Source organism: Marmota monax, unplaced genomic scaffold (genome assembly GCF_021218885.2).
Source record: "Marmota monax isolate L192 unplaced genomic scaffold, Marmota_monax_Labrador192_F-V1.1 WCK01_AAM20220418_F8-fsc00106, whole genome shotgun sequence".
Classification (NCBI taxonomy): Eukaryota; Metazoa; Chordata; class Mammalia; order Rodentia; family Sciuridae; genus Marmota; species Marmota monax.
The window spans coordinates 8237882-8255670 of record NW_026695218.1 but is presented as its reverse complement, the minus strand read 5'-3'; the positions used below and the strand labels follow the sequence as shown (position 1 = coordinate 8255670).

At 40.4% G+C, this 17789-nt stretch overlaps 1 protein-coding gene across 7 annotated transcripts in view; it reads right to left on the bottom strand.

Moving 5' to 3' along the window:
• Positions 1–653: 653 nt before the first annotated feature.
• Exoc6b (exocyst complex component 6B) overlaps positions 654–17789 on the bottom strand; it is a 622696-nt gene continuing 605560 nt past the window's right edge. For all 7 annotated transcript variants that reach the window (XM_046432321.2, XM_058575131.1, XM_058575126.1 and 4 more), the window contains 2 exons: positions 8147–8259; positions 654–3843 (listed from right to left, as the gene is read on the bottom strand). In XM_046432321.2, the coding sequence (XP_046288277.1) occupies positions 3717–3843; positions 8147–8259 (240 nt within the window). In that variant the 3' untranslated portion in view covers positions 654–3716. The remainder of the gene's footprint in view (positions 3844–8146; positions 8260–17789) is intronic.

The following is a 17789-nucleotide window of genomic DNA, read 5'->3' as shown; positions in this document are numbered from 1 at the left end:
CCTGCTGAACTCTCAAATAGGCTTGTTACCTCCCTGGGCTGGCTTTGTTCTGGATAGTTCTATATATATATATATATATATATATTTTTTTTTTGTACTGGAGATTGAACCCAATGGTGCTTAATCACTGATCCCCAACCCTTTTTTATGTTTTATTTAAAGACAGGGTCTTGCTAAGTTGTTTAAAGCCTCACTAAGTTGCTGAGACTGGCTTTGAACTTGTGATCCTCTGCCTCAGTCTCCCAAGCTGGGATTACAGGTGTATGCCACCGTGCCTGGCTACATTATTCTATCTTGACTGGAAGTCCTTCCATGCAGGGTATGGGTTCAAAATGCATTGGCCCCATGTTGCCTAACCCAGGACTCCACATAAATAAGGCATTTCAAATGTTATTAGTCTTGATGACGACAATGATGATGCCAGTGTCAGTTGTATAGATGCAAGAACTTAACCCAGTAGTTAGGGATGTTTCCAAGGCCACAGCACAGCTCCCTGCCTTGTGTGGCAGGAAGGCTTTCTCCTCCCCACCAGGTTCTGCCTGCTCTATTCCTCAGTCTAGCGGAGGCACCGTCTGCCATCCAGTGTCTGTCATGAACAACAGCTACACTGTGCAAAAGGGATGGAAGAACAAAAAACCCATGAGACAACACCATGGCTTTTGAAACAGGTATGTAGGATATCTTGTTTAATAGCAGTTAAAAGAGGAAAATGTACAAGAGGAGTAAACATGCTCTTTCCATAGAGGAGCTTTCCCCTAACCATGCGGCCCATCTGCATCAGTAGCTTTACTAGTAAGTTTTAGAGGAAAAAAGTTCCCTTTAGAGTTAAAAATGGACTTCACAAAAATTTCCCCATAAATGTGTAACTATTTGTGCAAAAAAAAAAAAAAAAGGCCATTTCCAACACATTAGTGAAAAGTAATCGCAACTGCAGGCAAAAGGAAGGAAGGAAGGAAAGAAGTGGGGGAGAGAGCAGGAAGGAAAGAGGCAACTGAAGCAGTCAGGAGAGGAATCCTGGGAGAAGTGGGGCTCAGGTAGGGGAGATTTCTGAAGCCAGCCCCAGGGACTGTGCTTGGATGCCTGAGAAGGAAGATCATGGCCAATGCCAATCCTTCCCTGGGTCTAGCACTTGCTGAGCAAGCTCTTGTCAAGTATGCAGAGAAGTTAGGATGACTTTGAGGCTGGGGGGACTTTTAGGCTTGGTATGCAACGAAATCATTGAAGAACATTCCCTGTTGCCAACTCTGCTGGTGCCAGTTTCCAAGTCCTGTTTCTCCCTAACCCTAGCAGCTTCACCCAGTCTATTCAGAGATTTTCCTATGAATGTAAAACTAAGTCAGCTGCCTAGATTACTATGGAAACCTAGGTTACAAACCAGACTCTCTTCAGGAACATGAACCTGGTTTCCCTAGGAACTTGGCCAAAGACTCATAGTGACCAGAAGGAAGAGGGCTTCCAGTGACTCATGTCCCCCTATCCTCTTATTGAGGCCTTCCAGGGCACTTCTACACGTGTAGGCATTTAGGCCAGACTGGAAAGGCTGAGGGGCGTGGGTACACATGCTTGGCACACATTCCAGCCTCTTAAGGGTTGGCTCAGCTGTAGGCCCAATGACACAAAATTTCTACTTCACCAGTAAAAAAGCTTTTGACATTGCTGGTCTCTGTTTTTACATTCCCTGGCCCACCAAGAGTATATCTCCACATACAGCCCAGAAGTAGCATGTTGTTTTTTGTTTTGTTAGGAAAGAATAAAGGCAGACTTAGAGTGAAGAGGAGGTACACCAAAGAGTCCATCCGAATGAGTCTTGAACTTGGATAAGCTTTTTCTTTAGCAGAACTTCTTGGTTGAAGGTGTAGATTGGCCCCTGTTCCTCTACCCTATTCTCCTTTTCCTCTATAGCACAGTTCTTCCAGCCATGATGACTCCCTAAAAAGACAAATGCTGTAACATACTTGAGATTCTCTCCATTCCATTCAAAGTCTGAGCAGTCAAAGCTGAAGAGATCTTGCTGAAAACAGTACCAGTGAAATAGGGTATTTTGGATTCTTCTCAAGCAACAGACTTTGGATTAGTGTGATTATTTCTCACCTTTAAAAAAAAAAAGTCCAGAACTTGGAGATGTCATCATAAGTTTCATTTCCACAGGTCCTTGCCTTCCCTTGGCTTTTTAAGTTTGGGTTGGCATGCCATTCCCGACCCTCCTCCTAAAACCTTGGGCCAAATGTCGGGCCCTCAGAATGAGTCTCAGCAGACTTCTGCAGAACCCTTTTGTAGCCTGGTCTCAGGCTTTGAGGAGGGCTGCATATCAGTGTGCATATTCTCTTTCACATGTTTTTTGAGGTGTAATAGGTATGATGAAGGTAGGGATAGGGAATGTAAAAGAAAGTACTGCCCTCCCCTGAAACAATTTGGTAACTGACAAAGGTAGAGGAAGATTCTGTTTGATGAATCTTTTCTCCCACTTATCCAAGTTGAAATGCCTGTGTGACTGATTTTTATTACTTGGTGATGCACAATCATACTCTTACCAGTGCCATTAAGCATCATCCTGACGTGTCTTAAAGTGTGAGTTCCTCCGACTAACCTCAGAGTAAAGCCTTTGCACCGAGTCTCAGGAATCTATTTAGGACAACAGACATAGCCTCTAAGCTAAGCTGGTCCAGGCTCCAGAGTTTGGGGGATAGGATTATAGGCAATCTTTTTTCAGATGAGGCCAAAAGATGGCTTTGGGATCTCAGAACAGGAAGGAAGTCTTGGCTTGGTCAAGAAGAACTTCTTATACAGGATATATCTTAGTAATAGAACACAATTGAGCCAGTGGCAACAATCCACTAGCCATAGTTGGCCCTGACTACTTCATGATGGCAGTGGCTCCATCCCTAGAGGCATCTAGTCCAGCTGTGGGTGTTATCACAGTGCAGAGCTGGTGATATTTCCTTTAAAGATGGTGGCCAGAAAGTTGTTTTTAAAACATAAATAAGCAATACCAAGCAAGTCTCAGGTTTTACCTAAGAGTAAAGTAAAAACTATTTTCAGTTATCAGGGCCTACTTAGCTCTAGCCTACCCCAGAAAAATAAGCAGTCAAAGCCTTGGGTCAGAGCTAGGCTAAAGAAACTGCCATCCTTGGGGTATTGGAGTGAAGCTGTCATCTTGCCATATGCCATGCTTGATTACCAGCTAATGGAAGTCAGCAGACTGAGGAGATGAACATCTAGAACCATGTGCTGGTCTTTAGTGTGTTAAATAGTAATGTTTGACAGGCTTTTGCCTTGTGCCAACAAGGATCAGCCTCACCTAGGTGGTGAATGGGGCACCCGAGAATGAATAGGATATGCTTTACTATCCTTCTGCTTACTCACCTTACCTCCCGGGGCCAAGCACTCACTCTGTGTGGTTCCTGGGCCACAGACCTAAGCTTTAGAGCCATGCATGAGTGGCGGTTCACCTCGTTGGGATTGGTGATGCCACCTCTCCAGGATAACACAGATAGTGTAGTAATAACCTCCCCTGAGTCTCCGCCTAGCAACATCTCATGTACTTGCTTATTATTGTGCGTCTTTTACTATAGGGAAAGGTTATGTGAATACTGTACAGGGGTTAATAAAAAAATACATATGCTCTCTTTGAAGAACGCGCAAATGCAGGGCCCGCTGGGGCTGGATCAAGACTGTGTGGCTGCAGCAAACAGCCTGTGTGGGCCAAGGTGAGGTCTTCACGAGTGGTGGCTGCTGATGAGGCCTCGCAGCTGCTTGGCCACAGTGTCAATCAATTTCTGCTTGTCTCGTTCATTTTTCCGAAACTGTGCAAACATGTTGTTCTTGCGGCTAGTATCCTTCATCCTACACAGAGAAGAAAAGAAAGAGGGCAAAGTGATTGAGGAGATATGGGAAGAGCTTGTAGGAGATGGGATTCTGTGACACATCTTAACCCTTATCCAGAGTGGGAGAATCTAGAATATTTCCATCATCAGGCTTGAACTTACCTATGTCTGGGAAGCTGTCCATCTGGTACCTAAAGCTCTCCCAACCTCACCTATAGTTGGAACTTTGTTAAGAGCCAGCTTTGGAGGCACCAACCTACTTTTTTCACATTGCATTTATTTATTATTTTTTTTATTACCATAGTTATTAATACATCTCAATTGTAAAAATTAATAAGTTTCATTGTGGCATTTCATACACACATATATCAGGCTTTGATGATATCCCCCTTTTTCTACCCTTCCCTTCTATCCTGATCCCATTTCTAGACCCTAATATTCAGAGGGGCCAATCTTCTTATCCTTCATACCTAACCCACCAATTCATTGCCTTCTCTCCCCAGGTGTGCACCTCTTTCAGGAGTCTGAGATGCTACAGCTCTGCTGGTCAACAGGCTCTTACCAAATGTCTAGGGTCTATTCATTACCTCATGAGTAGGCTGTGACCTTAGAGATGTATATGGAAGATTAAAAAAAAAGACCTTTGAAAACTAGCAATTTCAAGAGATGATGAATAACTGAAAGTCACTGTGTATATCCAAATCTCACTCTATCTGGTTCCATCTCCCATTCCTAATGAAACTAAGGGCTTGGTCTGTCTTTTCTCTTTCTCAGGGTAAGGGCTGAGAGGCAGTAAGGTGGCTACAAGGGTAAGGTGCTGAGGAAAATAGGAACCAAAGGCAAGACTACCATCTTCTCACCTGATAAACCAGAGCTTTAAGCAAGAGAAGTCCCTGAGTTCTTAATGGTTCTCTATATCCTCAGATCACCGAGCTTGTCACTGCTAAAACTCCACACATGATATATTCCTAGAGCACAAATAATGAGCAGCTGTGGCCAATGATTCTGTCCAATTGAGAGCCCTAACTGGGAAGTACAGGTAAAGAAAGTCAAGATTAGACTGAGATTTTCACAGAACCTCAAAGTCTGACCATGCCATTGTGACAGAATCTAGAACCCGCTATTCCCTAGAGAGGGCCTATAACCCCTGTCATGTATTGGTGATGGTTAACTCTGGTCCCAGCCTGTATACACCAGAACCCCTACAGCTCATAGCTAGCTCTAGTGTTAGAGAATTTAAAAGAGTATGTGGACCAATTTCTCCCTGATGGCCCCCACCACCATTCTCTAGGAGCTGAGCCAGTTCTCTGGGCTGCATGGGGTCAGGCTTGAAGAGAGAAGGAAGGAAACCCAGCATTGGGGTGTAAATTATGCACTGGGTATACTTGTGAGGGGCCTTTGGCCAATCCTGGGCCTTTTTCTACTGTGGGCTGACTATTGCAGAAGGGCAGATTAGAGGTCAACATGTCAAATGGGCAGAGATTTCACAAGGACACTTATATCTGGTATATGTGACATATATCAGATATATGAAGTGTGTGTGTGTGTGTGTGTGTGTGTGTGTGTGTGTATTCATTCTATTCCATAAGGGTCTTATATGTGGCAAGAGACAACCATGGTTGTATGACTCTGGCTGACAGTAGCAGCCAAAACTGATTGAGACTCTTCTCCCTTGTCTAAGTAACTCCTTCAGGCTGGAATTACTCATCAAACAAACTGGGAACCACCACCCAAATGTGGGGGCCTGTGCTTGGAGGGGAGTAAGGAGGAGAAGCCTTGCTTGAAAAGAAAGCACAAGGGTTCTCATGGCTCTGAGGATTCCTGGATCTGGTCCCTTACACACTAGGTGCAGTTATGTTTCTGGAACTGGCCTGAGTTTAGATTATGCCAGAGAAGAATCCCTTTCCTCTGCTGGATATGCTATAAATATAAACAATAATAACCCCAAACAAACAAACAAAAATGAAAACCACTTTCTATATTCATAGGACATTTAGTTCAACCTCTATGTGATCATGAACTTCCTGGCTCCTGAGGCAGAGCAAGCAGCCACAGAGAGGTTTCGGCTATATGCAAGAGAAAATGAAGAGGGCAGTTTCTGACCCCTGGGGCTAGGATTTCTTGGCTATTAAAGTTGGAATAAGGACTAAAGATAACATGAGTGTCCTGAGGGCTGATGGTAGCAGGCTGGTGTGTAACCAGGAATGTTCCAAAACAAAAGCGATCCTCCCGCCTCCTCTCCATTTGGCAAGCCCGGGATCCTGTTCTACTTTAGCTATGAACATCTCTCAATGACACAGAGGCCTCTTATTTTTCCTGAATGTCTTCAGCAGGTATTTGGGTGTTCCTATGTCTCACCTTGTTAAGAAGGGCCAGACTGGAAAGGAGAGATTGCTAAGCTTGATGGTACAGCTGGCTGTGGGCAGGCAGGGGTGGGTCAGGTAAAGGGGGTGGTTTCTATGAGGCTGGAAGATGTGGATTTTGGTAATCTTGATGGCCTTTGCCTGTTGTGTTTGGAAGGAAGTTTTGAAATCCTGCTGATTGCTAGGGCTAAGCACATAGCTTCATTACTGTCATGGCCTCCAGACTGGCAAAGAAGGGTATTTTAGCCTACTGTTAATCCATGGAAAGTAGGTGAGCCAGTACTTTCTGGTTCTAGAGATTCTCAAAAACAGAGGAGTAAAGGATTCCCAAGAGAAGTAACTGACTGAAGGGAATCTCAGAATCTATCTGGATACATAATGGATATGACAATGTCAGAACAAGCTCAAAGGTCAAAATCTTTCCCCATTTTATCTAGGCAGTGAGGACTCTGGGATTAGGCCTCTTCTGTAATAAGGCTCCTCTATGGGAGACATAGGTTTCAGATCTTCAAGCCATGGGCCTCACCACCAGGAGGTGGGGGAGACTGTAGGAGCTCTCCTCTGCCAGGACTGAATTTCAGGCCCTGCATTAGCAAAAATTGAATGTGCCAGGGAGCTGAGTGGGAACAATCCTTTGGCTGGTACTGATGGGGAAAAATCCCTGTCACCACTCCCAACCCCAAAGGAATTAGTAAGCCAAGGGTCACTTAAGGATCAAGGACAGAGGAGGCATCCAGCCAGTTGGCACCAGGCTGGTTTAGTAGATTAGTATGTCAGGGTGGGGACAACTCACAGGGTAGGGATTTTAGTGTAGTCATTAGTGTCAATGAGGAAACCAGAAGGACTTGCCTCAAAGTGATGGAAAAGGCCCAAGTGAATAATATACTTACTCTCTAGATATCCTAGGGAGGAAGGTCATTGGGAGAGAGAACCATGGGAAACAAAGTTAAAATGGAAACATCAGTCCCTGACATGGTGTCAGTCTCTTGGCTCCAAAAACATAGCTGTGCTTCCTGCTCTTGCTTACCTTCTATCTTCCCCTTCTCACCCTCTCCATAACACACAGTGAGATACAACTTCACTTCGCCAGCCTAAGGCTCTACTCTGACTCCCTAGATTCTGGCCCTTGCTTTGCTGGGACTGGAGTCATGCTAGGCTAGCCAGATATGGAGACTTTTCACACTGCCTAGATGCAGGGCACTCTTCTGACTAGTCATTCCAGTTTCAAGAGAAAGCTGCCCTTGTACATGGTTGTTGGTCTCTGGCTTGTCAGCTGTCAACTAGGTTAGCAAAAACCAGAGCCAGGCTGCAATGCATAGAAGAGCCCAGTTTCTGGGTGACACACTGGTTAGCCCTGAGATGTTTTGAAGTTGGCTAACCCAATTCCAAAGGTGATACCTATGCTTCAGGGAGGCTACAGCTCTATGGAAGAGCAACCTGTGCCAGCTAGTAACTGCCTAGTAGAAGAATTAGGCACCTTCTTGGACACAGATTTCTTGGGACAGTCAGCACAATAAAGCTTTATCTGGCAGGAGGCAGGAGTTGGGGACAGAGAAAGGTGTCAATAATTCCCAGGGCTTCTCTGCTAGGTACCAGATAAGCCACTTATTCTGTGGGGCTGCTCCATGCATATCATACCCAGACTGGGATCAGCCTCACTTCTCTCACCAGGCTGGTCAGAGGCCCTTCTTAACTCTAGTTCATGATACTTTGCCTCATTAGTCTATAAGGTAATGTCAGAGTCTGATTCTGACCTGTACTTGGCCTAGCTTATTAGAGTTCAACAATTAAGAGGCTACTAGTCTGACAAATACAATGATTGAGACAGTTGATAGCATCTACAGTAATGTCAAGAACAGGGATGTATTTTAAGGTACTGGCAATAGGAAAATTACCTTCTATACCAACCCCTACCTCAGTACCCCATCCCCAGCATAAACCACTGGGCTGGATACTTACTTCTCAAGCAGGGTCAGAGCTGTTACTGGATTTACCCGGAGGTATTTGCAGTTGGGCTGACCATAGTCAGCAAGGTATGTTGACCAATCCCACTGGATGAAGAGATCCAAAAGCTGTAAAATATTCAAATACATATAGCAGGGATTAATCAAACAGACAAATCAGGATCCCAGAAATCCCAACATACTTTGCTACAAGTTAACAGATCTGAAAATAAAAATAAAATTCTACCGAGAGAATGAATGGTTCAGACCATAGTACAACTAAGAAAATAAATGAGTTAACATAAGAAGACAGTAATCTCAGGGGCTGGGGTTCTGGCTCAGTGGTAGAGCACTTGCTAGCACGTGTGAAGCCCTGGGTTCGATCCTCAGCACCATATTAAAAAAATAATAATAATGAAGGTATTGTGTCCAACTGCAACTAAAAAATAAATATTAAAAAAAAAGAAGAGAGTAATCTCTTCCATGAGCACAGTAACAGGGCTAAGACCATAGCAGTTAGTTTTCAGAGGCAGGCCTGTGAAGAAACTAACAATGGACTGGCACAACATACCAGATTCATAATAATCACTCATGTATTAATTTACTAAACACTTATCAAATGACTTCCACATCCCAAACACCAATCTAGGAGCTCAGCATTCAACAATGAACAAATAAAGGTGAATGTAGTTCACTGCCAAATTATAATTTTCAACATCAGCTAATTTAATATTGATACTATTCATATTACAATTTTGTAAACTGACCCAATATCCTTTATAGCCTTTTTGTTGTTGCTGTTTTCTTGCATGATGTGTTTTAGTTGTCAAATCTCTCCTTTTTTGCAATACTGGGGACTGAATCAGGGGGAATCTACCATGGAGCTATACCCCCAACCATTTTCAGTTTATTTTGAGACAGAGTTTCACTAAGGATGGCCTTGAACTTGTGATCCTTCTGCTTCAGCCTCCTGAATAGCCGTTTTTTTTTTTTTTTTTTAGGAATAAGCTACTGCAACACATGGAGAGTTGTCATGTCTCTGTAGTCTCCTTTAATCTGGAATATTTCCACAGCCCTTCTTTTTCTTATAAGATATTGACATTTTTAAAGAATAGAGTCTCCCTCACCCCCATTTCTTCCCTCAGTCTGTTTTTTATCTGATACAAGATATGCATTCCTGACCAGAATATTACATAAGTGGATATCACATCTGGAGACATACAATGTTCATTTGTTCCATACTGATATTAATTTTGATCACCTGATCAAGATGATGTCTGATGTCTTCACTGTCTAGTTATCATGTTTTCCTTTGTAAATAGTAAGCAATCAAGGAGACTACTGAAGACCATGCAAATACACTGCTCCATATGAAAATTTCCCTGTATATTTAACATATGATGAGGATTCCTTTCTGATTCAGTCTTTTCCATGTTGGCATCAAACTTATCAACTTATATTGGTATGGACTCATGGTTTCCCCCTTTTTCCCCCTAGTGGCTTAAATTCACTATTATGCCTATTGTTTTCACACTCAAATTGTTTCAGATTAGGCAAATGGGAATTCCTTCAAGCTGGGGCAAGTGTTTCTCTGAATGTCCCCATGATTTTTTTGAGCATAGACAGGTATAAAAAGAACTTGCAGGCTCATCTTGCATCTATGCTGCCCCAGCTCTGCAACCAGTCATTTCTCTGAGAAGATTCTTCTGGAAGGAATGTTAGTGGAGATCAAGATTTGGGTGCCAGGTATTGTCATTGCTTCTGGAGTGTTTGTTCACTGCTATTGGGGGGTCAATCTGTGGGGAGCTAAACCCTTTCAGCAGATAGAGTTAGGAATAACATATGTGTAAATACACACACACACACACACACACACACATTTTAGAAGTGTGTGTGAAGCCAATACCTGCAGTTCTAACTCATTCTCATAGGGTTCTATTTGTCTTCTCCTGTGAGAGCCCTGGGATTCAACATTATCATCTCATTTACTCAAACTTATAATACATCTAAAATGGTTTCACGTTTGCACATACCACTAAAAAATAAAACAAAAACAATGCTACTACAAAACAATCTCAAGATTTGTTCATAATTTTCCTTTCCAAATGAAGACTAAGTGTCTATCATCAAATACCATGTTTATAAATCTGCTTGGATTAATTTTCTTCTGACCACTGTTCAGTGTAGTTATGGTATTCATCAAAATACAATTGTGCTCCTTTTTTAAAATTTGCTTTTAGTTTTAGGTTCTTCCCACCCATCCTTGTTAATTGTTTTAATATGTGGGCATTAACATGCTTACAAAAGTCAAAACTATACAAAAAGGTTAACTCTAAGAAGTGTCACTCCTTCCCTATGGTACCCCAATCCCTCCTGGGCCACAAGGGTAAGCAATTCCATTGTTTTTAGGTCTGTTATTCTGATGTCCCTACTTGGAAAGATACAGCAGACATGCATGCTTTCTCATCTCCCTTTTTTTCTTTTATAAAAAGTTACATGCTATGCACATACATCTATATTCACATCAAAGCATTTTATTTCTTGAAATGATTGAATGTGGTGGATGGAGAAGAAGAAAGGAGAGGGTCAGAGGTGGGAGACATAAATTAAGATCACTATTCCTCAAACTTTGTTATTGAGCTTCACTTTCAAAATTGTTGCCATATCTCATGCTTCATGTGTTAATATTTATTTAGTAATTTTTTTGTATTGATTCATTTTAATTTATAAGAAAATTTTAAAAGAAAACTTTGTAATACCAACATAATCAGGAAGCCACATTATCTGCCATTAATAGAAGACAATGCAGACACTAGAACCACAGTGAGACATTCTCCCTGTCATCAGAAGATTAAAAGGGAAAACTTTCTCAAGTGATTTAGTGTCTAATGGCATATCTGGTACTATCTAAACCTATTTGAGTATCATTTTATGGCCTTCTGTGCCTCTAATATTCCATACAACATATATTATAGGATTAGTTTGTGATTTCAGAGTTAAGTGATGATTTTGTGCATAGAACAGAGTTAAGTGGCTTGTGTACAGAAAAGCATCAGTTTCAACAGAGAGGATCAGTGCACACATGGGTCCTGTGTCTTGGATGCCAGGATGTTTCATAACTAAATGTATGTTTGAGCTGGTGAGGCCTGATGAGGCCACATGGACCAGACAACTTGCTGAGACAACCATAGAGAGTTCTTGAAGGCAAAATAAGCTAGTCCCTATATTCTCATTCTTCTCATGACTATGTTTCCTCATATGAGGGGATACCTCATACCTAAAACATAATAGCTTGTATCAGATTTTCTTTAAAAATGATGTAAAAACCATTGAATTTAGCTAATAATTAAAATTAAAAGCATCTAATATGTACAAAGAACTGAGCTAGGCCTTTCAAGCAATATTAAAATAAAATGTCTTCTATCACACTGGAGAATAAAAGAAAACCATGAATGAATAACTGTAATCCAAACCAAATTAGCTATTAAATGACATACTGATTGTTTCTCTTTCTAAACCATCAAGATGAAATATGAGAATATGATCAGAAATATGAGCTATGTTTAATGCATCAAATCAGCGAATACATGACGTCTGCATATCTTATCACTGGTGATATTAATCTTGATCACCTGGTTCAGGTGGGGTAGCTGATGGGTTTCTCTACGGTAAAGTAACTATTTTCCCCTTTGTAATTAATACACTTCTTGGGGGGAGGTATTTGAGATGATGCAAAAATCTTTTTTCTCCTCAAACTTTTGTCTATCAATTTTAACATCTATTAGTGGGTCCTGCCTACAATAATAGTTACTGTGGTTTTGACCAAGGTATTCGCTATCTCCCTTACTTCTTCTGTAGTTCTTATTTCAAATTCTTTAGCATTGCTCCTTCTCCTACATTTATTTGTTTACCCATCCATCAATTTTTTTCAGTATAACCTAGATATTTATTTTATTTGTGGGTTATAATTTAACACAATTATTATTTGCTGTTCAAGTTGTTCCCATTTTGGCAAGATGGAACTTCTTAAGGTTGGGTCTTCCTTGTATTTTTTATCTGTTTCTAATCCTCTCATAAATAGTTACTTCCTTTTTGCTACTACAAGATGTTCTAAGCTCATCATGCATCTATTCCTGTCACAGACCTGGAATCAGTCACTTCTTCAAGATGCCCTGGTTCTTTCCATTGAAGAATGGTATTTAGAAACCAAGGTCTTAACACGTATCATGCTCATTTTTACTAGGATAATATTGTATCCAGGCTCTCTCAATGGAAAGATCTAAGGAAAATATGTGTATATATACTAACTTGTATATACATCTATTTATTTCTGGAACTCTCTGTGTGTGTGTGTGTGTGTGTGTGTGTGTAAATTATGAGTTCCTATCAATGTCTCCAATTCCAATTCATTCTAGTCTTTCCGTCTCTGACAGTGAGAAAGTTGGTTGTCATCTAAAATGCAGTTGCCTTATTTATTCAGTCCTAGTTTAAAGTGGTTTCAGAGTTGCTAACCCAGTCCTCGGTGAGAAACACATTTATTAACTAGAGTCCAGCATTTGTATACAGTTTTTTTTTTTTGTCTTTGTCCTTACAGATTACAGTCAAAATACTGGTTCTGAAAGTTACCTCAGTTAGTTTTTTCTACCTCACTCTTCCATTTGATTAGACTGTTCTTTTTAATTTAGATAGGTTCATTTTTTTTACTGCTTCTGTTCCATTTTGGATTCCCCCTACAACCTGGATAATTTTAATTATTTATTTTGGGGGTATGTGAAACAATACTACAGTTCTAAGAGTTAAAGTTCTATAAAATAGTATGCTGAGAGAAGTATCACTCACTCTCTCTTTATCCTCACTAATCTGATCCTATTCTCCTTATTTCTTTCTACATTTTCCCACTCATCCCTTGCAGGTAACCAATCTAGTTGTTTCTTGTTTATCTTTTTTTTTAATTTCCTTCACACAAATGAGCAGATACCTGTGAATTTTTTTATATCTTCCTCTCTCACTTGAAAGATAGCGTACCATAGCTACTCGTTTGCACCTCACTTTGTTTTTCTCATATATCAGTATATCCTAGAACTCACTCCTAGAAGCTCATTCTTCACTAATGCTCATATTCTTGATTTATTCAAATGAATGGTTTTTTTGTAAACTAGATAAGTCACTTTTAAGAGACAGATCAGATATTACATTGTTAAACTGAACAAAAGTGTTGATATTTATAGAATGGGACATACTGATAAATGTTATTAGGGTTAGCAAACTCAACGAGTCATCAATGATGTTTTGATCTCAAACACGGAATTATTTGCTTATGGTATTTGTACTATACTAGTTTATTTCTGGAACTGTGTGTATGTGTGTGTGTGTGTATGTGTGTAAATTATGAGTTCCTATCAATGTCTCCAATTCCAATTAATTCTAGTCTTTTCCCTCTCTGACAGTGAGAACTAGTATAGTAGTTTACAAGCTACCCAGGTTAATTCAAGTTGTAAATTAGCTGATCACTGGTTATTATACAAGAAAGTATACGGTAGGAAAGGATGTGAAAAGGGAAGATATTTTGAGCTGGGTTATGCTAAGCTGGCTGCTGCGACAGAATACCTTTTCTTTGCCTCTTATGTTACTTTTAACTATGGTTTTGGCAAAGTTCTAAAGTTGCCTCTGTTAAGCTTCTTTGTTACTTCAAAACAGTCCCATGACTTAATAGGACTCAAATTATCATTCTTATTTCATGGTGGTAGGGGTAGGAGTGGGGAGGATCAAGACTGAGAAAGAATGAGCAACTGGCTGATAGACAAGTAGACAAGTGGTAGAGATGGCTGTTGGCTTACTCTCCCCAAGATGCCAATTCTTTTTGTTTTTAAAAATCCTCATTGATTCCATCTCTGGTACTCATCTGAGGTTAGGCCAAACCTTCTGTTTTGTAATGGTAGTTGAGAAAGACTAGAAAAATCCAAACAAGTCAAAGTCTAAAATCGTTCAAGGCCACACATCAATTTAACTGGACAGAGGACAGATAGCACTATAATAGCAGAACAAATGCAAAGTTCCAGAAAAGACCTTCAGGATGAGATATTATGGATATTTAGGATTCTCTTGATCTTTGTTACTGCCTACTAGTAGGCAAACATTTCCAGCAGAAAATATAGAAATAATTCAAATAAATGAGTTCTCATGGATAAGGGAGTAGAAAGAATGCTATCTATTACAGGTGAGGGGTAACCAGTCTTGGATATTTGATTTCAAGGTTTCGAGGGAAGATTCATGTAAGTAGTGAATAGGAACCCAGCTGATGTTTGGTCATGTCTGGGCTGGCTCCAGTGGATAGCATGTTGTGTTAGGGAAAGTGTTTTCTTTCCAGAATGCCTGTAAAGATTCCATGGGGAGCAAAGAATCACAGGAGCTAAGGTAGGCACAGAGAGAAACAGATACAAAGACACACTGACAACAGCCACACCCCGCTTCCCTAAGGGTGATTTTCTTTACATGTTGTCTCTTGAATAGGCACATTAAGTCCTGAAGAGGACTGTGCTCCCAAAGTAGGTGTGACCCGAAGTAAACGTGATGCAGGAAAACCTGAATTTGCACTTTATATACATTCAAAATTCTTCATGCTAAACAGGATAGATTACAAAATGATTTCAAATAACATGCTTCTCTGAGATACTTATCATATAATCCAACAAAAATTCTAAATATGCTACCTCTTCAGAACATGGCTACTATGTATAGTCTACTACTTTGCTCAGGAGAATAGTAACATACTGAACACGATGGCCCAAGTTTCCTATTGTCCATCCCCTGTTTTTGACAAGATGTAATTAATCATATCATTATAAAGTATTTTTCACAATCTATGATCTACAGGTGTTTTTTAGGAAACAGTAGAGCACAGCAAAAAGAGCCACAGACTGAAGGTTCCCTGACTCTGTGACTCCAGGTAAACACCAAATCTGTTTTTCTGGTTTAGATATTAGGATTCTATCAGCAGCTGAGGACAGAATAAGAAAACAATTGCAAAAAGTCCACTAAAAAGAATAGAATTGACTAATGACCCATTTGGTTTATTGCCCAAGATTTTCCCCAAACTGGTATCCTTGGGGCTAGGCCACTCTGATTCAAAGAAGAACATTTGCTTGCCTCCTGCATATCCTCAGAAGTACTTCCCAACGCAGGAATCTGGGCAAATACTGGAAAGGGAACACTGGACTTCAATAAATATAAACCGAATACCTACAATGTATCAGGCACTTAGGTACTGTACAAGAAAATATGATAAAACAATATCTCCATTCTTGAGGAACTTAGGTAAATAAACAGGTATAGAGTGATGAGAATAGTCAGAGATACACTTAACAGGCACAAAGAAAGTTAAAAAGAAGGGCATCTTAGTTTGACCCAGGTAGGTGGGTGATAAGATGTCAGGCAAGGAATGTGACAGGGCTGGGTCTCAGAAGTGCATCTGGAATAACTAGGACAAATGAAGCAAGTGATAAATGACCTCCTCTGCTATGTTAAAAAGACTGAATTTAGCCTGGAGGTTCCTCTACTTGTTTTCATGGAGACTGCTCTCTGCTTTTTTCTAGATTGGGGGATTAAAAAAAAAAAAACTACGGCAAATCACTGGCAATTTTGTAAATAAAGTTTTATTTGAACACAGACATGTTCATTGGTTTACATATTACCTGTGATTGCTTTTATGCTACAGCAGCTGAGGTAAGCTGCTGTGACAGACACCATATGACCTGGAAAGCCTAAAGTATTCATTATCTGATTTTTTCATAGAAAAAGTTCACCTCTAGGTCCCAGGCAGGGAGGACAGTGTGCTCTGACATTTTCTCAGATGTGATATCTAATATCGATTAAATTGAAGAAAGAAATGAAAAAAAAATGGCTCTAAGGAGACCCTTCTGATTGCAATGAGATGATAAAAACTTCATTTTCTTAACAACTGGCATTAGAATTTTTTTTAAGGAGAGATATATTTGGGAAAATTTCTTACTTCAGTGAAACCCTGCAAGTGTGAAGACATCTAGATGAGAAGGGGAAGAAATTTGTTTTGCTGGGTCTTGAGAGGCAGAATGTGACAGGAGACTTCACTAATATGTGTGAGAGGGGCTAAGAAGGAAATCTGTAGTGATACTGAGGCTCCAAAAAACTTTGGAGAACTAGGATATCTAATAGTAGCTTTTACAAAGCCATTGCTGTGCAGTATGTGATGTAATTTCCTCTATGAACTCACCCCCTTGATCCCAATCTTTAGACAAATCTCCTCTGCTCCCCCTTGCTTGGGTGAAGGATTTTTCTATGCCTATGTATGAAGCAGCTGAATATCACACCCAGGAATATGCAAAACGGAACTGTCAAATGGCAGCTCTGAAGGCAAGAAGACCTCCATACCTAGGGATTCGCAGAAATCTGAAAGAGGTCTTTGGATTTTCTACAGGTGATAGAACTGGGGAGGGGAGAGGTCCCAAACTTCTCTACAGGTTTCCAGGTTTTCAGTCTCACCTCTAAGACTACCTGGGTAAAGAGAGAAAGAAAGATAGGCAGGCTTCAGGGTCTTCCATTTTCACCAGCTTCCTAGGGGAAGATTGCCAAATGAAAATGCTAACACAAACATTCCTTCAAGTGAGACTGTCCTATACAGCCATTTCCCACTGATCATAGAGCATCTATCCTCCTGCAGGGGGCAGAAGAAAAGAAAGCCTGTTGCCTCACTGGGTGATAATAACCATACCATACAACCATGTGTACTCAGGGGGAGGATGGGAGGCCCATGCAATGGACAAGTTGTCCCTTGTTGGGTTGGGGGATACAGGCAGGTGTGAGTTCTGTGTGGAACTGCTGCAGAGATGGTGGGAGAGCAGCTAGGAGCCATGGGCTAGGGTTTTTTTTTTTTTTTTTTTTTTTTTTAATATACTTTGATTTGTTAAAGATTTCTAGGTGAGTGGATTAGGGAATATATTATTGAGTTGTTAACTAAACTAGTCCTCACCTCCTGGCCAAAATGATTACGTGGTTTACCAACATTTACAAAGAGACCATGGATTAAAGATAACATTAATAATGTAAGTATAAGCAAGCATCAAGAAAATGGCAGAACTTGACAATCTCCTAATCGTAGTACAGATTCTTTTATCATTTCCATCAGAAAGTAAAGGTAGTGAGTGACAAGCTACTCAGATTTGACAAGACAGTTGGCAAAATTTGAAATTATTAGAAAGGCTATTTGAAATGTGACTTTTATCTACTATTATAATGAACTTTTCTTAGGCTAAGTCCATACTGTGCCTTAAAATATTAATATTAGTAGATACACATATACATATGTCCATATACATGCAAACAGACTTTCAAAGGTAGTGATAAAGAAAGTTCTATATCTTAAGCTGCAGTGAGCCAGGGGTGTATGCAAATATTCTTTCGTGGCTATTTAATATCTAATTAGAATGTATTAATACATTGTTATATGCTGGCAGCTGGAAGTTTGCTGGGGCCCCTTTGGGGCCGCAAACTTCCAGCTGCCAGCAGTTATATACATAAATATATTAGGGTTGAGTCCTCAAAATTTATTTTACCAACAGTGGTACTCAGCCAGGAAAGTTTGGAGACACTAACTAAATAATATTCAGGGAAAACTATCATAAAGT